Source organism: Rhincodon typus, chromosome 11 (assembly GCF_021869965.1).
Source record: "Rhincodon typus isolate 14 chromosome 11, sRhiTyp1.1, whole genome shotgun sequence".
Classification (NCBI taxonomy): domain Eukaryota; kingdom Metazoa; phylum Chordata; class Chondrichthyes; order Orectolobiformes; family Rhincodontidae; genus Rhincodon; species Rhincodon typus.
In genome coordinates, this window is record NC_063342.1 from 33,876,677 (window position 1) to 33,898,690 (window position 22,014).

At 40.7% G+C, this 22,014-nt stretch overlaps 1 protein-coding gene across 3 annotated transcripts in view; it reads right to left on the minus strand.

The window, feature by feature from the left end:
- Positions 1-22,014, minus strand: part of LOC109922033 (fatty acid amide hydrolase-like) — a 66,658-nt gene that overhangs the window by 17,755 nt on the left and 26,889 nt on the right. For all 3 annotated transcript variants that reach the window (XM_048603332.1, XM_048603329.1, XM_048603330.1), the window contains exons 6-12: positions 21,632-21,752; positions 18,458-18,550; positions 12,160-12,320; positions 8,389-8,474; positions 6,504-6,587; positions 5,058-5,120; positions 4,057-4,134 (exon numbers count right to left, since the gene is read on the minus strand). In XM_048603332.1, coding sequence (XP_048459289.1) covers positions 4,057-4,134; positions 5,058-5,120; positions 6,504-6,587; positions 8,389-8,474; positions 12,160-12,320; positions 18,458-18,550; positions 21,632-21,752 — 686 coding nt within the window. The remainder of the gene's footprint in view (positions 1-4,056; positions 4,135-5,057; positions 5,121-6,503; positions 6,588-8,388; positions 8,475-12,159; positions 12,321-18,457; positions 18,551-21,631; positions 21,753-22,014) is intronic.

The window sequence follows — 22,014 nt, forward strand, 5'->3', positions numbered from 1 at the left end:
TTTTGCTCCTATGCTGCTGCTTGGCCTGCTGTGTTCATCCAGCTCTGCACCTTGTTGTCTCAGATTCTCCAGCATCTGCAGTTCCTACTATCTCTGATTCAACTGGGAGTGAGGTGGTTTATAAAGAAATGCGGTCGATGGAACGTAATTGCGGACACCAAGATGGTTTGAGATGTGTATACTTCAATGCTAGAAGTATCAGAAATAAAGCGGATGAACTTAGAGCATGGGTCGGCACTTGGAACTACAATGTTGTCGCCATTACAGAAACTTGGGTAACTCAGGGAGAGGAATGATTGTTGGAAATTCCGGGATTTAGATGCTTTAAAACAAAAAGGGAGGGTGGAAAAAGAGGCGGGGGAGTGGCCTTGCTAGTCAGGGTGAGTATAGCTGCTACTGAAAGGCAGTTCGAGAATGAGATGTCTACAGAGTCAGTTTGGGTTGAGGTCAGGAACAAGAAAGGAGCAGTCACTTTGGGGGTTTTTTTACAGACCCCCTAATAGTTGCAGAGAAGTAGAGGAGCGGATTGGGAGGCAGATACTGGAAAGGTGCAGAAGTCACAGGGTTGTAGTCATGGGTCACTTCAACTTTCCAAATATTGTTTGGAAACATTTTAGTTGTAACAGTTTAGCTGGCGCAGATTTTGTCCAGTGCGTTCAGGAAGGATTCCTGACGCAGTATGTAGATAGACCAACACGAGGAGAGGCCACTTTGGATTTGGTGCTTGGCAACGAATCGGGCCAAGTGTTTGACCTGTTGGTAGGAGAGCATTTTGGCGGTAGCGATCATAACTCTGTTTCTTTCACGAAAGTCATGGATAAGGATAGGTACATACGGCAGGGTAAAGTTTATAATTGGGGGAAGGGTAATTACAATTCAGTTAGGCAAGAACTGGGTAACATAAACTGGGAACAGATGCTGTCAGGGAAGAGCACTATTGAAATGTGGAGATTGTTTAAGGAATCCATACTGCGTATGCTCGATATGTTTGTCTCTAGCAGGCAGGGAAGATGTGGTCGAGTAAGGGAGCCTTGGTTCTCAAGAGAGGTCGAACAACTAGTTAAGAGGAAGAAGGATTCTTATATAAGGTTTAGGAAACAAGGATCGGAAAAGGCTCTAGAGGGATACGAGATAGCCAGGAAGGTGCTGAAGAAAGGGCTTAGGAGACCTATAAGGGGTCATGAGAAAACCTTGGCGGATAAGATCAAGGAAAACTCCAAGGCTTTTTACACGTATGTACAGAACAAGAGAATGACCAGAGAAAGGGTAGGGCCGATCAAGGATTGTAAAGGGAATTTGTGCACAGAGCCTAAAGAGATAGGAGAGGGTATTCACAGCTGAGAGGGACCTAGTTGTAGAGGAGGACTTTGTGAAACAGGCAGGCAGGCTACAGGAGGTTGATGTTAGCAAAGAAGATGTGCTAGGAATTCTGAAGAAGTTGAAGATAGATAAGTCCCCTGGGCCTGATGGGATTTATCCAAGGATTCTATGGGAAGCGAGGGACGAGATCGCAGGGCCTTTGGCGATGATCTTTTCGTCCTCACTGTCCATGGGTATAGTGCCGGAAGATTGGAAAGAAGCAAACGTCATTCCCTTGTTCAAAAAAGGGAACAGGGATAACCCCGGAAATTACAGGCCAGTTAGTCTTACGTCAGTGGTGGGCAAATTATTGGAAAGGGCTCTGAGAGGCAGGATTTATGATCACTTGGAAAGGCACAGTTTGATTCGTGATAGTCAGCATGGATTTATGAGGGGTAGATCATGCCTCACAAACCTTATTGAATTCTTTGAAGAGGTGACCAAACATGTGGATGAAGGTGGAGCAATGGATGTGGTATACATAGATTTAAGTAAGGCGTTTGATAAGGTTCCCCATGGTAGGCTCATGCAGAAAGTAAGGAGGCATGGGATAGGGGGAAATGTGGCAGATTGGATTCAGAATTGGCTGACCCTTAGAAGACAAAAGGTGGTAGTGGACAGAAAATATTCAACATGGTGCTCAGTTACGAGTGGTGTACCACAAGGATCTGTTCTGGGTCCTCTTCTATTTGTGATTTTTGTAAATGATTTGGATGAAGGAGTGGAACGGTGGATTAGCAAGTTCGCGGACGATACGAAGGTGGGTCACGTTGTGGACAGTGCAGAGGGCTGTTCTAGGTTACAAAGGGGCATTGATAGAATGCAGAGCTGGGCTGAGAAGTGGCAGATGGAGTTTAACCCTGAAAAGTGTGAGGTGATTCATTTTGAAAGGACAAACTTGAAAGCAGAATACAGGGTTAACAGAAAGATTCTTGGCAGTGTGGAGGAGCAGAGGGATCTTGGGTTCATGTTCACAGTTCCCTGAGAACTGCCACCCAGGTAGATAGAGTTGTTAAGAAGGCATATGGTGTGTTAGCTTTCATTAATAGAGGGATTGAGTTCAAGAGCCGTGAAGTTACGCTCCAGCTCTACAAAAGCCTGGTTCGGCCACATCTGGAGTATTGTGTCCAGTTCTGGTCACCTCATTACAGGAAAGATGTGGAAGCGTTAGAAAAGGTGCAGAGGAGATTTACCAGGATGTTGCCTGGAATGGAGGGAAGGTCTTACGAGGAAAGGTTGAGAGAGTTAAGGCTTTTCTCTTTAGAACGACGAAGGATGAGAGGTGACTTGATAGAGGTGTACAAAATGATCAGAGGTATAGATAGAGTAGACAGCCAGAGACTTTTTCCTAGGGTGGAGGTAGCTTTTACGAGGGGACATAGTTTTAAAGTGAAAGGAGGTAGATATCGGGGAGACGTCAGAGGTAGGTTCTTTACTCAGAGAGTGGTTGGGGCGTGGAATGCATTGCCAGAGAGGGTAGTGGAGTTGGCCTCATTAGGGGCATTTAAGCAGCTATTAGATAAGCATATGGATGATAGTATAAGGTAGCGGTGGAGGTTAGATAGACCTTAGGTTTAGGGTAAAAGTTCAGCACAACATAGTGGGCCGAAGGGCCTGTACTGTGCTGTACTGTTCTACGTTCTATGTTCTACTGTCAATTTCTCATTCTCCAGCAGTATGCATTATTAGGTGTGCAAATGGGCCTTCATGATCTCCTTTGGCTCCAAAACATGCATGCAAAATGCCTTTATTTCATCATACCAAAAAAATGGCAATGCAACAGGTATGAACCTGTTTTACAAAATGTCTGCTAAACTGTAGGTTTGAATTTTCCACAATTTATCCAAAACAGCTGGAAATACCTATAAAACAATGCAAAGATTTCATTTAAATTGTACAGAATGTATTGCTCATGTATTATTATGCTGTAATGGTGCTACTTCTACATAATCATTACCCAATCTCTTCTGGGATCAGCAAAGAAAAAAGTAAAATTTTCCTTAGCTTAATTTGAAAAAAAATTCTCAGAAATTCTGCTTGGACTGCTGAATGCAGCTAGGTATGTTTCAGGAAACAATGGTAACTAAGGTACACATATGATTAATGGAAAACTCCCCTCTATATTAAGGCTACACATTAGTTCCCTTCTGAATGTTATCTGCAAATCCTATTCACTACATGTTCCAGCAACTTATTCCAGATGTTGGTAACTTTTCAAGGAGAAGAATGCTTCAATATAAATATAATTCTTTGGTCCCTAGTCCTCTCCAGTTTGCTTAGCATATATATCCTATCTTGATGCACTACAAGCATTCTCTCACCTCAAAAACTTAAAATCAGATTCCTTCAGTATAGCAGTGGGAAAAGTTAAAAAGTGTACACTTCTCTAAAATATGAAACACCAGGTCTCCAAGCATATCTGTTAATTAAGGTCTATTTAAAGTCAGTTTCAATCTAATCAAGTCAAGTGACCACCTTTATTCGGTTCCCATCCTGGGGGATATAATGATCATCTCCTCCAGAGAGAGGAAATCAATGCTGTGTTTCTTTTCTAACATTTTATTACAAATGTGCTAGCTGCATTTTTCTCAGATGTAAAATAGTCTTGTTCTCTGTTGATTGAATCATAATTAACGATGCCAACAATTATTCAACTCCAATTTACTTAAAATGTTGTCAATATATTACAAAACTTACCATATGGATAATCGGGATCTGGACCTGCCAGAATTGCATAAGATATAGCTGCATCTTTTACAGAGGTACAAATTGGACCTGTCAATACAAGCATGTTATTCAGAATATTCAGCTTTGTCCAATACAGCTTAAAATGATACAGCTCATTCCTACTAACTCTGGGGACAAATGAATAAATTGAATAAGAGTGGAGACTCAGCTATTTTGTTACGCTTTTCTGCATCATTATAATACATGAGGGGTCAGTTGTTTGGACAGAGTGATGCCAACAGCATGGGTTCAATTCCCGCACCTGCTGAGGTCAGCACAGAGGACTCTCCTTCTCAATCTCTCCCTTCCCAAGATTTGGTGACCCTCAGATTAAACCACCACCAGTCATGACTCTCTCCAATGAGTCAGCAGTCCCTATAATACACAAACAGAAAATATCCCTACATTCCTTTTGGAAAACAAAGATAGATAAACTGAAAAGTGATCCAATTAAATATTGCAGTTCTACACAGAAGTTTTCTTTTGATCTTCAAGTGCAGTTCCTTGGACTAATAGGTGATAGACCAGGCAGAGCTTGTATTATCATTTTTGCATTGTATTGTGGTAGGAATTTGGAAGCACAACATCACTTAGATTCCTTGGAAGTTCTGAACGGTATCACTGGCATCATTGTAAAAACCAGCATTTGTTGACCATTCATCTGGTGTAGGTACACCCACAGTGCTATTACAAAGGGAGTTCCAGAATTTTGAACCACCAAGAAGGAACGAAAATATAGAGCTCACTCAGGACAGTGGGTGGCTTGAAGGAAACTTGCAGGTGGTTGGGTTTCCATGTATCTTCTGCCCTTGGATTTCTAGGTGGTAAAGATTGCAGATTTGGAAGGTGTTATTGGAGGAGGCTTGGCACGTTCACTCTGCCTTTTATACACATTATATATGTTCCTTGCTGATCCATAAAATTGGACTTATGTACGTAACTTAATGAAGCATAGCAAAATCTTGTCTTACCTAAACTAACAGTAGAGTAGGAAAGAGGATAGGACCCAATGCTGCTGATTCGACCAAATGTAACTGAAAGGAATAGAAACAAAATAAAGTTATCAGACTTTGTGTTTAGCAATAATTAAACTGACAAATATCCAGACCGTATGGCATCAGATGTTCCTTAGACAAAGTCCATGATTTTCTGACCAATTACACATATTGCATATGCCCCAATTTACACTGTGCAAGGGGCCTCACTGGGAGGACAAAGTAAGAAATCATCGTTTTCATAGAATCTCTACAGTGAGGAAACAGGTCCTTCGGCCCAACAAGTCCACACCGACCCTTGGAACATCCCATCCACACCCAACCCCCTATAACCCACCTAATCTACACATCCCTGAACACTACGGGCAATTTAGCGTGGCCAATCCACTTAACCTGCACATCTTTGGGCTGTGGGAGGAAACCGGAGCACCTGGAGGAAACCCTCGCAGACATGGGGAGAATGTGCAAACTCCATACAGACAGTTGCCTGAGGGTGGAATCGAACCTGGGTCCCTCGTGCTGTGAGGCAGCAGTGCTGACTGCTGAGCCACCGTGCTGAGTCAATTTTTACAGCCAATTTTTGGAGTTGATGGCCTGAATTTGAGCCTGGACCAAGTTGCACAATGGGAGTGGGAGAGATGGGCTGCAGCTGTGAAGTTAGGAAACTCAAAAACAGGTCTTCCAAATGCTCTGAAAATTGTGGTAGGGTTCACTTTCACAGTCAGCTTGAGTGAACAGGCTGGGAGGGCAGTCAGTCAAGAAATTGGCTTACAGAGCCAAAGATTGAGACATTAGGTAATGGGGGAGTGGCAGATAGATCTTCAGGAAAATTGGAGATAAATCTTGGCAGCTTGTTGAGCCTGGATGAAGCACTCCTGTTTTTCCCAGCTCAAAAGGGACTTACTTCAGTCCCTTCACATCTTTTAAACATCTCTGTTTTCCAAAATCCAGTTGCTCGTGGTTAAAAAAAAACAGAACACTTATTAAAACAAAGGCACAGACCCACCACCACATTTAATAGACCAACCTGCTTCCCACAATTTTAACTTGGAGTTGTCTGGTACAAGGTGGATTGCTTCCTATACCAGAAACTTTGCATTTGTATCCTATGACATTAGCCCCAAACTGCTCGTTTTAGAGAATTATGATTCAACTTACTATGAGGTAATCTCACCTGACGTAGTTCTAGAACAAAGCAGTCAGGATTCCCCAAAGTATTTTAGGATGTCTGCATTTTTGCCATCAGACCTTAGCCTGCAACATGGATATCAATTATCCCAGGCACCTCCATAAAGGAACTCTGAGTTAAATTGAAAAGGAAATGCACAAAAACCTACAAATAAGCAGATGTCAGGCTGGACACTGGTTTCTGAACGTTGCAAAAATTCCTCACTGCAAGAACGTTTATCAAAATTAAACTACCTTTCAGTCCTACCACACCACAGAATGATGCTGGAATTCTTACTGAACCTCCTCCGTCACTCCCAATCGCCAATGGGCAAAGACCTTTAAAGAAAATGTTACTACAAGTTAAATCCACAGTTAGAACTGTAACAGAACACCAGTAATAAATAGTGTTTTACACATTCTCTTCCTTCTAGAGAATATATCTTTTAATTAAGGATACTTAGACAAGGTTTTCTGATGGATCAGCAATTTACATGGCAAGTAGATAAGCCACAAACTAGACAGGTCTCAGGTTTGTCCTGTCCACGGTGAACTAGTCTATCTGGATGGTGATGGAATACCATCACATAATACGTGCTCGAATGCCAAGTCAGTGCAGAATTGGGCCTGGCTGCACACCTATGAACTCTGACAAGTGTGGTCACTTGCTAAGGTACTGGCCAGCATCCAGCACAAATAGATGCATGTTCTAGTTGCAAAAGACATCAGGAAGACAGAGGAGGAACAATAAACATTCACATTTGGCTTTCAAGTAATTCTTCACTGCAGCCAAACTCAACCCGAGAGATGACAGTGCCTTTACGTGTGTCAGCATTTATTTCGCTCATTTCTAAAAATATTAATCTTTTGGAAACTGTGAAATATAGCACATCCTTATTATGATTCATTCTGATCTGTACTAGCTACAGTTAGCCAAGCAATCCAGGAGCTTCATGTGTTCTAGATAGCCAGCATGGCCTGAATTCTGGCAGTTAGCATGAAGTAAGGCCACTTGCCACTGACGAAGAAAGTTGCACTGAGATTGAGAGATCAGGGATGAAATTATAAACTTTCTCCATGTGGAATGGTTTGGACTATAGTTCAATGGGTTTTCCAATATACAACTGCAATGATGTCGTCAAGCTGCCCAAGCAGCAAATTGCATGAATAGAAAATTCTCACTGCATTCTCCCAGCTTTCCAACTAGGAAATGGAAAGCACCAAAATCAAATTATGTTTACAAAGTGAAATAATTGGAACACACACACATTAGGTTAAGGAAAAAGCTGAAATATCATGAATGATTTTTTAAAAATGTGGTTTAAAAAATTTAGTAATTAATCACAGTGGAGTCATTTAACAGCATTCCACAAATATAAAATTATGGTCAGTGCCAAATCAGGTATTCAGCAATAGTTGTTACTCAGATCAACATCAAACGCTCAGTTGCACTTCATTGGACAAAGCTTTTGTATGAGGCAAGGGTTCCAATAGTGATTCGAGACCTGGAAAAGAACAGGTTTGAAGCAGATCAGTTGATTTTGATAATTGCTGGTACTTGTTGGGTGTTGAGGGTTTGCGACTCTCAGATGACAACTAAAGGATGTCCATTTAATTGTGTGACTGCAGTAAAACCTGAAGCTGGGCTCAGTATGACAGTTTGCTGCCAAAAAATCCACAGACCTTCCAGGCCATTACAGTTACTTAGCTTCCTTCAAACATAGATGTAATCAGCTCATTATCTCTACTACTAGCTACGTGAGCTCTGCCTTCAATACAAACAGATGTTACTACCAGAAAATTTAATTATTTCTATATTCTTCAATAAAATGTTTTTTCTTCAAAAAACCAGATTCATTTTAAAACTTGATGCCAAACAGTTGAAGGAAAAAGTAAAGTCACCGCAGGTCCAGAGGACCATAGGGCTGATCTCTCATTAGAGAGAGACAACTGGTAGTGCCTTACTCTGAAGTTCACCACACCTCAAGAGAGGGGAGAGATCGAGAGGGTAGGTCCTACATGGTAGCCTTAGCCAGTACAGGAATTGAACATGCTGTTGATGTCATTCTCCATTTCAAACTGGCTGTCCAACTACCCTCTGCCAGACAGTGTCACATTCTTGGAAGATTTAAATTCTTACCAGCTGCTACAGCTGCCCCTGAACCACTGGAGCTCCCTCCTGTAAAGCAGTGAGGGTTGTAAGGATTTCTGGGAACACCATGATATCTGTAATGACAAAAGAGTTTGTAATAAATGCCTCCCAGTAGCAGACATTTTTAAATGTACATTTCCATTTTCTTGAGAACACACTCTTTCGTTGCTACGTCTTATGCTGTTATCTTTCAGTACAGATCATCCTAATTCTGCTCATTTGCTGTTTGGAAATGCATTAAAAGCAGAAAGTGCTGGGGAAACTCAGTAGCTCTGGCAGAAGCTGCGGAAAAGAGAAAGAGTTAACGTTACAAGTCCAATATGACTGCCAAATTTTACCAACACTTCCTGTTTTCATTGTAGACCTCAAAAATCATAGATTGTGTTATCTTATCATGTTGATACCGATCTTACTGGAGTACTAGTTCCAGTTCCTGTTTTGTTCTGTCATGTCCATGCACCCTTTTAAATATTTCCTTTTTGTCAAATGTTTATCTACTACCCACTTAAACACTGTTGTGGATTGAGTGTCCATTGCTGCTTTGATTATACAACAGGCCTGATTTTTTCACTCACTGTGTTCAGAATGTTCAGATATATGCTTCTATCGACAGCTGTAAAGGTACTGAAAGTTGCAAGGAGTCAGTCATGCTGGAACAAGGAACTTGTGGTTCATTAGAAACGGCTTCACAGGTCTCAGCCAATGGAGCTGCTGGGATCAACTTGGACAGTTTGCCTGACACTTAAACTGTTATTTACATATTTACTGAGGGTTGCTCCCAGGAAGTAAGGAGTACATCCCTGTAATTCAGAAGGTATATCAAATCATGCCAGTGGTTCCCAGCCTGGCCACACTCCAACAGCATTGCTAATCTCCTATCACCTTTCCGAGGGGTCTATTCCCACCCGTGAAGGGATGGTGGGAGGGGTGAACAGTACTGGGGGGGGAGAAAAGGACTTTACAGGGCTTTGCAGAAGAGGGAGCAGCAACAAAGTTAAACCTTGGAAACACTTATATTCGTTTAACAAGTGACTTCAGACGCAAAGCAATGTTAGTGACTCTTAGCTGCCCTCTGAAATGGCCTATCAAGTCACTTTAGCTGTATCAGACTGCTGAAAGTCTCAAAAAAAGAATGAAATTGGATGAAACATTGGACAGTGACATAGGCAGTGGAAATGATAAATTCAGCCCTGTCGACCTGCAAATTCCATTTGGGGGTTAGTGCAAAACTGGGAGAGTTGTCTCACAAACTAATCAAGCAGCATCCCAACGTCATAATCTTCAGCGGCATCACCAACAATCTTTTCTCCATAAAGGTCAGACATGGGGACTTTTGCTGATGATTGCACAATATTCAGTATCATTTGCAACTCCTCAGATACTGAAGTAAACCATGTCCAAATGCAGCAAGACCTGGACAATATACAGGTTTGGGCTGACATAGAAAGCATGCTGTGTCACACAAGCACCAGGCAATGACCATCCCCAACAAGACAGAATGTAACCAGTGCCTCTCGACATTCAGTGGCATTACCATTGCCGAATCCCTCATTATCAACATCTTCGGGGTTACCATTAATCAGAAATTCAACTAGCCACATAAACATTGTGGCTACAAGAATAGGTCGGAGGCTAATAAGTAACTCACCTCCTGACTCCCCAGAGCTTGTCCACCATCTACAAGGCACAAGTCAGGAATGTGATGGAATACTCCCCACTTGCCTGGATGGGTGCAGCTCCAACAACATTCAGGAAGCTTGACACTATCAGGACATAGCAGCCCGCTTGATTGGCACCACATCCACAAACATCCACTCCCTCTACCACTGATACTCCATATGGATCATCTACTAGATACACTGCAGAAATTCATCAAGGCTCCATAGGCAAGGCATTCCAAACCATGACTTCCACCATCTAGAAGGAAAAGTCCAACAGATATATGGGAACACCAGCATCTGTAAGTCCCCTTCCAGGCCACACACCTTTCCAACTTGGAAATATAACTGCCAATCATTCAGTGTCGCTGGGTCAAAATCAGTGAACTCCCTCCCTAACAGCATTGTGATAGCACCCATACCAAAGCAGCAGTTTAAAAAGACAGCCCTACCTTCTGAAAGTCACTGATGGACAATAGATACAGGCCTAACTGGTGACACTCACATCCCATGAATTAATTTTTAAAAAGTTATTGAAGTCTACAGAGGGATATAGCCAGATTAAGTAAGAAAATGGGAGGTTATGCAACGTGACAGGAAGATAAGAGGAGCTGAATATTATTTAAATGTGGAAAGACTGCAAAAAAGCTACAACACAGAGGGATTTGGGGCCCTTGTGTAGCGATCACAAAAAGCTAGGAGCTAAGTTCAGCAGGTATTAGGAAGGTAAATGGAATGTTGGCCGTTATTTTAAAAGGAATGGAATATACAGATACTATACAAGGCTCTAGTCAGACCTCAGCTGGAATACTGTGAGCATTTTAGTTCCCTTATCTAAGAAAAGATACACTGACACTGGAGGCATTCCAGAGAAGGTTCACTGGGCTGCTCCCAGGTATGAAGGGATTTTCTCACGAGGAGAGGTGAAGTAGATTGGGCCTGTACTCACTGGAATTTAGAAGAATGAGATGCAACCTTATTGAAACATTCAAGATTCTTAAGAGGCTTGACAAGTTAGATGTGGAGAGATTGTTCCACAATGGGAAACAGTCTTGGACCAGAGGGCATATCTCAGAGTAAGGAGTCACCCAATTAAGACAGAAAATAATTTTTTTTCTCTCAGAGGGTGGTGAATCTGTGGAGTTCTTTATTGCAGGGTTGTTAAGTAAATTCAAGGCTCAGATAAACAGATTTTTAAACAGCAAAGAAATCGAGGGTTATAGGGAAAAGGCAGGAAAGTGGAGTTGAAGATTATCAGATTAGCCACGATCTCATTGAATGGAGGAGCAGACTTGTTGGGCTGAAAAGCCAACTTCGACCCCTAAATTATATGGAATTATGGCCTAACTGAAGACAAAACATGTAGCCAACTTTGCAGTCACAACAAAAGGGCAGGGCTTCACCAGAATTACAACTAGCCATGAGCTCTTCATACTGACCCTGCCAGTGCACAAAAACACATTCCTGCTGATGGCATGGACAGGGTGTAATTCAAAATGCAGCCCGAAATTTATAGCACAATTTCACGGCTGACATGAGGATTGGGCCATTTATCATGTCAGAATCCAAATAATCCACATAATTTGCAATTATGTTAATTTTCTACCAAAAATGTAAAGAAGGAACAGCAGTCATCATGTAGTTTTTTTCCTATATTCATTCATGGGAGGAGCGCATCGTTGGCTAGGCAGCCTTTATTGCTCATCCCTACTCGCCCAGAATAACATGGCTAAGCATGTCAGTAATGTAAAAAACAAAAAATATTTGTATTGTACTTTTTGGCAAAATATGGCAGCCATAATGTCAGCTGCCTAGGCCCTACCAGCTGGAATTTCCCCCCTAAACCTCTGAAGTTCTTTTTCATCCTTTCACTTTTTAAAGTCTACTCCTTTGACAAAGCTTTTGATCATTTGCCATGCACCCCTCCCCCACTTCTGTAACGTGCATTGGGATGTTTTACCATGTTCTATATGTGCAAATGGTTGTTGTTTTTGTTGATTACAGCATATGGCCCATAGGGAACAGAATTATGAAATAACCTGCTGTTTGCATATGGAGTTAAAACTGATACAATTATAAGTTAGGGATCTCATAGTTTCACCTGTTGACGTTGCAGCCAGTTACACCTAACCCAAGCTCATGCATGTTGGATACACCAATAATAATCGCTCCAGACTCCCGCAACTTTCTTGTAATTGTGGCATCCTCAGTTTCTTGCTCTTCACCAAGATAAAGAGTTCCCACCCGATGATGAAATGGAACCTATACAGACATAAATAATGTTACCAAAAGAAATTTCTTAAGCAACAAGTGCTTCTCGTTATCCAGCTAAGGCAAACACATTAATACAACGATTGCAATGGGGCTTTGAATGTAACAGTCAAATGTAGGAATGAGCATCTGAAATCTTTAAATTTCAACAGCAAATTTACGATCTATAGCAATTTCCAAATGGCTCCATTGAACAGAAAAGTGAAAAGATCTAGATGGTTTATTTGAGCTGTATCCGGAATCAAAGTCCAGATCTCTAACCACTAACCACTAACAGGTATGGTTTATTCACTAATGGTGATTCTACATCAACAGAAGCAATTTTCAAAGACGAAGAAGCCCACTGCACAATAAACAAATTTGTTTAGTAACTAAACTCGCTAAACATGACAGAAGTTAAAACATTTAAAATTTTATTCATTCATCAGTTATGTGCCCTTATATAGGTCAGTTAGTTCCCAAGCAATAAGACTTCAGTACAATATTATAGGCTGCCAAATATAATACATAAAGCATTACAAATTCTCCAATCCAAAAATACAAACTCCAGAAACATCAGTTGTCTTAAAATATTCTGAGCTAACTCAAGCAACACACAGACCCACCACGCGATTTTTCAGGCACTGCAACAAATCAAAAAGACAACGATCATCAGACTGAGGGTGGAAAAATGGTGGCTGATGGTGAAGAGGGGGTGTGACAGTGACTATGTAGTCACATTATTGGCAAATAGGCAAAATGCCACATGACATTACAAAGCCACTTGATTTCTCTTACTATGCAGTCCCTGACTTTCTCCATCTCTCTACTTCTCCAACTTTTTCTGTTCCAAACTTTTTTCACCATCTTGCTCACCCTCTTATTCGTTCTACATCTGTCTATTTCTCCATTTCTCTCTCAACCTCTCTCTGACTAGGGTAGCATGGTGGCTCAGTGGTTAGCACTGCTGCCTCACAGCGCCAGAAACCCAGGTTCAAATTCCACATAAACATTATTCCCGCGTCTTCCAGCATGGGCTTGATGGGCCGAATGGCATGCTTCCACACTCTAGGGATTCTATGATTCTATGACTCTCAAGCACAAACATGGAACATACAGTACCTGAATAAGTAAAACCAATTTTACTAGTGCTATGTAATATTTTATATTGCAGATAACATAGAACATAGAACAGTGCAGCACAGTGTAGGCCCTTCAGCCCACGATTTTCTGCCGACCCTATCCTACTCAGATCAAACTACCCTGCATACCCTACATTACACTATCATCCATGTGCCTATCCAAGAGTCGTTTGAAAGTCTCTAAAGTATCTGACTCCACTACCATTGCCGGCAGCGCATTCCACACGCCCATCACTCACGTTTTATATCTACAGTATTTTCCAGTTTTCACACTTGCGATTAGGCACTCTAATGTAATATTATAATCCACAAAATTCCACCATCCATGAATAACTTGATTCCTAAGAATTTCAGACTGGAGAGATTATACTGTACCGTAAAATGACTTTGGACTGTTATGAATGGGTAGAAGCAGAATGATAATTTGCATTTACATTGCATCATTAACAAAGAAAAATGTGCAAAGGCTCACCACAGAAGTGAAATCTGACAAAAATGATCACAGAGCCCAATAGGGAGCTATTAGTAATGGTGATTGGAAGTTTGGTTAAAGAGCTAGATATTCGGAAGGTTTTTAAAGAAGGAGATGAAAAGATGGACATGTGAAGAGAGGAAATGCTTAAGCTCAAAGGTTTAGACCATTAAGCTATTGTAGGGCAGACAGAATGGGGACATGAAAGAGGACAGAGTTCAAAACATGCGGAGCTATCAGATAGTTTAGGGCTGAAAATGGTCATTTAATGGAATTTGATGTTGGTTAGCACACAGGATATGAATGACAAAAAGTAGAGAATGCTGGCCAGGAGAAAATTCAAGCCACAAAAGCATGGATGAGGGTATGAGTAGTAGATGAATTTCATTACTCAGTTTGCAATTCTATGTAGCATTTCTGTAAAGAGCAATTTTATTAATAAATGAAAAGGCAAGGGGTATTATTCCTACAAATCATACACATCATCATGCTTTCTGCCATCTTCTTCAATGTGATAAAGAGCACAAATCTTATATTCTCCCACAATGAAAGAAATTACTAAAATTTCGAATTAAAAATGAAAAATCCAACATTTTTGGAGGTATCATGACAGTAAAGATATCTGAAGTAACAAATGTAAATTCTCTGGTACCTGGGAGTCGCATGTCAAAACCTTTAATGGCAACTTGTCTTTAAGAGAACAATATAGCCTCACATTACAGCTTTTAGATTTTTTTAAAAGATAAGACTTACAAGTGCAAACACTAACCAGAAGAGTAATTATCCAATGATTATGACCTGACGTTTTGCAATAATATGTGAAGTTTGCGTTGTTGTAACATCTCTCAAGGCCAACCTCAGTGGCCTCAACATTTCAGTGAAAAAGCAGCCTCTTAATACACATCTAATTGCGAAGTGAAAAGTTCTTTTGGGAGGCACTAAAGCAGTCCTTCCACCCCTAAATCCTCTTAAACAATAGGAATGGGTTCTACTGTGAGATGTTCATTCGCTTTCAGCAAGGCGCTAACACACCACTAAACAAAAATTGACTTCTAGCTACCTCATCCTTTGGAAAGAATTTTGTATATCATACCCCCAACATTGAGTAAATATGTTACTGCAGTTCTGCTTTTCTCCCTTCTTGCACATCCAAATGCCCATTATTTTCCTACAAAAATCTAAAAGTGCCAACAGCACTTCTGGTCGCCACACTACCAGAAGGACGTGGTGGCTTTGGAGAGGGTACAAAAAAGATTTACCAGGATGTTGCCTGGTATGGAGGGCATTAGCTATGAGGAGAGGTTGGAGAAACTTGGGTTGTTCTCACTGGAACGACGGAGGTTGAGGGGCGACCTGATAGAGGTCTACAAGATTATGAAGGGCATGGACAAGCTGGACAGTCAGAAGCTTTTTCCCCAGCGTGGAAGAGTCAGTTACTAGGGGCCATGGGTTTAAGGTGCGAGGGGCAAGGTTTAAAGGTGATGTATGAGGCAAGTTTTTACACAGAGGGTGCTGGGTGCCTGGAACTCGCTGCCGGGCGAGGTAGTGGAACCAGATACAATAGTGACTTTTAAAGGGCATCTTGACAAATATAGGAATAGGATGGGAATAGAGGAATACGGTCCCCGGAAGAGTAGGGGGTTTTAGTTGTGACGGGCAGCATGTCGGTACAGGGTTGGAGGGCCGAAGGGCCTGTTCCTGTACTGTAATTTTCTTTGTTCTTTAGCACAAAGACTGTTAACGTTTAAGAAGTCCTGCTGTACACATTTTAAAGCAACTACAAATGAGCAATTACTGCAGTATTGACAGCACCTCCCATATGCTGAAAGCAAATAAAAATGAAATGCTGAACTCAAACAGACAGTGGATACATTGCCAAAATACAAAACTCAGACCTAAACTAAAAACAAAATAAATTTTAATATACAATTTAAAGTTTTAGACATTCAAGAAAATCAGCAGATGGATTAAGAATTTGACTTAATTTGCTCTGATATTTTAAATTATTCAGTTAAAAATAATAAAATTGCCACATGAGGGTACCAATTCTGAACAGGAGGCATCAGAGTGAATCATTATGTAGTTGGATCTCACACATCAGTGGGCCAAAAACAAACAAGAGATCATACAAAGGGCAGTGGGCTCAGTGTTTGGAACACACCTAAATTAAGAAACAACATTTCAAAACAACTTAATGAAACTAAGACATTTTGTATAAAAGAATTTTCACAGAATGACAGAAATTAAAGCACAGAAGGAGGTTTTTCGACACCCTGGTGCTTGTGCCGATGCTGACACTGTTTTCTGTGATCCCATTCACTAGATCATGTCATAGTCCTTCTTTTCAACTATTTGCCCCACTCCCATTTAAATAACATTATTGTCTCTTGCCTCTATAGCCAATTTATTTGCCTGGCACTTTTGATATAATCAATTTCAGTCTCCTTGGGCTGCTTCTTGCCAAGTTTGTCTGAACCCCAATTCTGAGCTCAGTTTCAAAATGGGAATCCAAAAGTGACTATGGCAAGATGTTGGTCACAGGTTGGCCTGCAGCTTTGTATCTAAGGAAGCAGAAAAGTCACTTTTGGCAACAGTTGAGCTTTGACCTCAACAGGATGCCCATTCGAAAGCTAATGATGGCATTACCAATTACTCAGCTTACAGGGGATCCCCGATTTCTGAACATCCGCCTTATGAACATTTGTACTTACAAATGTGACCCCCTACAGTAGTGTACTAATAACGCATGAGCGTTTCCTTGTACTTATAACCTTCTAGGTTATATCGTCCTGCACTGTGTTCCAACTTGTGTACAAATCGACTGGTGAACAGACTCAAGGGTGGAACTTATTGCCAACCCAAGGACTGCCTGTAATTAGCCAGCCACCATAGCTCAGCAGAAACTGATACAAGTCATGTTCCCATGGTTCACCCTATCTTATTCATTGCACCCCTTGCAGCTTACCAAGGATAATTAGGCAACACATGGTGGAATTGCAGCAACACACACATCCCATGAACAAGTGAAACAAAGTTCCAAGATAGTAGGAACTGCAGATGCTGGAGAATCTGAGATAACAAAGTGTAAAGCTGGATAAACACAGCCAGCCAAGCAGCATCATAGGAGCAGGAAGGCCGATGCTTCGGGCCTAGACCCTTCATCAGAAATCTCTGAAATCAGAAATTTCCGATGGAGGGTCTAGGCCCAAAGCGTCGGCCTTCCTGCTCCTATGATGCTGCTTGGCCTGCTGTGTTCATCCAGCTCTACACTTTGAAACAAAGTCCTCCCTTGTCTTCCTTCCCTTACATCAGCTGTCGTTTACTTTTAGCACCTCACCTCTGAGTAAAAGGTTGTGCATTTAAATCCTATTCCAGGACTTCAGCACAAAAATACCCTACAATATTGAGGAAGCACTGTACTGTTAGAGATGCTATCTTTGAGAAAGACAGATCATATGATGGTAAGAAAGAGTAAGGCATTATGTGGTCAGAGTAAGAAGGGCCGCAATAATACTCAGATTAGCTTTACAGTGCATGTATGCAAACGCATGGAGCGTGTTAAATAAGATTAGTGATCTGTAGACAGTTCGACGTAAAGGATAGAACGTCATGGCGATAATGCAGATCTGACTCGAAAAGGAAAGTATAGAATTGGATATTAAATGACCCTGGAAAGAATGTGTTCAGGAAAGGTAGGGAGGGAAAGAAAGGATGGTGCACCCTTAATTAAGGGCAATATTACAGGTCTGGAGAGAGAGAGAGGATAAAATTGAGGACTGAATCTATTTGGTTAGACAAAAAGGTACCATTACACTAAAAACTGTATTCAATAGGCGACAATTAGTAAGAAATATAGGAGGGACAAATTTGCAACAAAATTACAGGGAGGTGCAAAAGTCATAGATTTTTGGTCATCAGGGAATTTAATTATCCTAATTTATATTGGAATAGCACCATTCTATAGGGCAGAGAAGAGAAAGAGTTGCTGAAGTGTAGTGGTTCAGAAAGGCAGCTCAACACACCTTCTCAAAGGCATTTGCGAATGGGCAATACATTCTGGCCTAGGTAGCAATGTATACATCCCATGAATTAATTAATAAAAAAGGGACTTCAGTTATGTAGGCAGATTGGAGAAGCTGCAGCTGAGCTTTTCGAAGAGAAAGTGAGGACATTTTGTAGAGTTGTTCAAAAATCATGATGTGTTCAGACAAAGAAGAAAGGGAGAAACTCTTTCCATTAGCAGAAGAACTAGAGCACACCGATTTAGTTTAGGGGCAAAAGGACCAAAGACAACATGCAAGTGGTTAGGATTTGAAATTCACAGTTGGAGAATGTGATTCAATCATGAAACATGAATTAGATAAGTAACTCAACAGAGTGGTGAAATTGTAGGAATAAAGGAAATGGCAGGGAAGTGGAAATGGCGGAGAAGTGGAACTGGCTAAGCTGCATTTACACATATAGGCACGCAGGACTGAATAGCCTCCTTCTGTGAAGAAGCTGTTAGCAATCTATTCAAACAGTATTATACTCACTACTTTTATTTCCTCCTTCAAGCAGACAGGAATTCCATCCAGTGGGGACAGAGGCTCATTAGCTTGATATCGAGCAGTGGAGGCTTCTGCCATCTACACATAGGAACAGAATGTCTGTGTTGAAATGTGGCAGAAAATTACGTCAGCCCAAGTGTTATGTCATTTCAAACATTTTTCTGGCATTGCCAATTTCAATGACGCATCAGTACAGGGATTGCCAAGAAACAAAAGGTGAAAAGTCTATGACACATAAGCAGAAGTAGGCCATACAGCTCATCCTGTCTGCTCCACCATTCAACGAGATCATGGTCTGAAAATCCACAAATCCATATTCCTGCCTCGTCACCATAACCTCTGATTTTGTTAATAATTAAAAACCTGATTTTCTCAGCTTTTAGTACATTTGACAGCCTTCTGCACTGAAGGCCTCTATAGATTCACTATCCTCAGAGATGAAATTTCTCCTTTTCAGTTTTAAACGGGTGACCCCTTAATCTGAGATTACCTCTGTTTCTAGACTCTCCCACAAGTGAAACAATTTCTCCTTTCAAGTCTGCTAAGAATCTTATTTGTTTCAATAAGGTCTCCTTTCATGCTTCAAAACTCCAGAGTACAAACCCAATCTACTAAACTTCCCTTCATGAGAAAATACCTTCATATTTAGAATTAATCTTATGAACCTTCTCTGAATTGCCTCCAACGCCAGCATATTTTCCCCTTAGGTAAGGGGACCAAAACTGTTCACAGTATTCCAGATGTGATCTAAATAGTGCTGTGCGTAGTTTTAGCAAGACCTCCCTAATTTTATATTCCACTCCCTTAGAAATGAAGGCCAACAGTCCATCTACCTTCCCTATTACCTGCTAATTTTGGATGTTAGCTTTTTGTGATTCACGCATGAGAACTCCCAAACCCCTTTGTCCTGCAGCCTTCAGGCATCAGTAACTTTTCCACTTATATATGTATTTATTATTCTCTATAACAAAAATATATTCACATAGATTAAATGGTAACTTGAAGGACAGAGTGAAAACTAAACGTAACAGGACCCACTGATGGGGGAGGATGGTGCTGCACCAAAGGTGGATAAGCACAGAGTGAATAGATCAGAGGAAGTTAATAGCTACGTAGAAATAGCTGCTATAGGTAAGTTGCAAGGAGAGTAAAGTAGAAAGAAACTTTTACAAAAAGAAGATCAGGACACAGCTTAGCACACAGTCTGTTTATGCAATTTCTCCCTTTGAGTGATGGATTGGTTTCTATTATTTTCATTTACGTTCATTTATTGAGCATGTAATACATCAGAAATTGGCCCTCTCTACATTTTGCATTTGTGTTTAACTAGTATCCCAGGCAATTGTTTTTGTTACTACCAGTCAAAGGTACAGCAGGTATTATTCTCAGGAATGTAAAGTAGAACAGTGTGTGATCTGTAGAATTTGCCACAGTATTTATCCTTGCAGTGAAGTAGGACAGAAAGGTCTCTATTTTGCTAGGTATTATTCCTCTTCTGGCTTTGAAAGGTACACAATCGTACAAGAACAGCTTCTGGCGACCTTACAAGCAGAAAGTTGGAAGAAAGGTCCATAGTTTTAAGCAAATTCCTAACAGTGTGCTGATAAATTAGAGTTGCTGCTAAATTATTACAAGGTTTGTTCCTTTCATACTCAAGTTAAATATAATTCTTTTCTGCAGCCAATCTATTACTAATCACACCGTTTCAAAATAACTGTCAGTAAAGGTCACATTAAATGAACATTGTAAAAGTTGGTTCTGCGACTGTATTCCCAACCAACAATTGCAATCAAGCTTGCTCTGCAAAACATACATAGGTTAGCTTTGCACTCCAGAAAATTAAAATCAGCACCGAAATACAGACCTTCATTTTGTCCAGTTCTGACCCCAATAAAAGAAATGAAAATGATAGCATTTCTGTGACTCACGAGAAGTGCCAATTCCAGTGAGCATGTAAAATATTGAATTGTGTACCTGCAATTTCTTCAGCTTTTCCCATTTGGAACACCAAATCATTGAATTACCCACACTTTCACCCATCCTGTTCTAAAGCCAAAGATTTTTTTAAAATTATGAAGTGCAGAGTAAAAATGAAATGACATGAAAGTTGTTGAATGTGGAGGCGAGTAGGGGTCGTTAGCGCATGTACAGCTCCTGAAACAGCTTAAAGTAAAATATAACTGAGACACAGATTCAAACCCTAATTATGCTACATTGAAGGATAAGAAGAGATTGCTACAATCAGCACCCCTTTGTTAATGAGAAAATCAAGATTCCCACTCCCAACAGCCATTAGGCTAGAAAGAGCACTTTTAGGCTTGAATCAGAGATAGTAGGAACTGCAGATGCTGGAGAATCCGAGACAACAAGGTGCAGGGCTGGATGAACACAGCAGGCCAAGCAGCATCATAGGAGCAGAGAGGCTGACGTTTCGGGCCTAGACCCTTCATCAGAAAAGGCTTGGTCTGGCTTAGGTGAGTTATTCAATCAGTGTCAGTCTTTTGCCAATCTTACCAACCACCATTGGCTGGGCTTATAAAAACAAACACTTCAAATGAGGCATTTTGCAAATTTCTCACACCAATAAAAACTTGTCCAGCAGGGACCAAGTGAGAAGCAGAAACCACAGAGATGAGGAAAGAATGGTGCAGGGACTGAAGAATGAAGAGAAATTCAGATGTGCAGTGAAGCATGCAAGAGAAAATTTTAGACACAGAGGAATAGGGATTACTTTGATGTTAATTCTTCAATGAAAATGTGTTCCAGACATCTAGAATTTTGCATCAACAATTGTACACGTGTGCACTGAGACAATCATTGACTGAAATATTAAAGTCAAGATGCTATGTTGTTTAATAAATTGAAAGCAACATACTTCAGATCACCGGTATTTGAAGTAAAACCAAGCTGCTGGAAAACTCAACAGCTACAACAGCATTGCTAGAGAGAGAAAGAGACATTCTTCTCTCCATAGATGCCACCCGACTTGCTGACTTTCTCTAGCACTTTAGTTTTTACTACTACATTCTTACACTCATCGCTCATAAAAAGTTCATCACACATTCCAGCCATTAAAATCTCCTTAGTAAACATCGAAGGCTCCACAGTGGATGTAAGAAGAATTACTATTATTCTTGATATATAAAATATATTACCAACCTTCATTATTAGGTGAGCCTCGTATTGCACAATAGCACGCAATGGGATAACTGCTTCATCAGCATCTTCTAGAGCGTTTATTACATTCGTAGCAACTTGGGTTGGAGTAATCTTACCTGACCTGTACAAGTACAAAACTGAATAGGTTAGAATAGTTTATTTAAATATATTGTTAATGAACAGATCAATTGATTAACTGAGACCAACATACTAAGCATTATAGACAAGTTACCCAACATATTACTTCTTTACCTGATACTAGTACTGGCAAAGTACCTGTTGTTGACAATGGGCATAGATGAGACAATGTTTAAAAACACTGTCATGTAGTTAAGGGGGTGGAAAAAACACATTTTCAACTTCACCCTTGAATGCACTTCAGG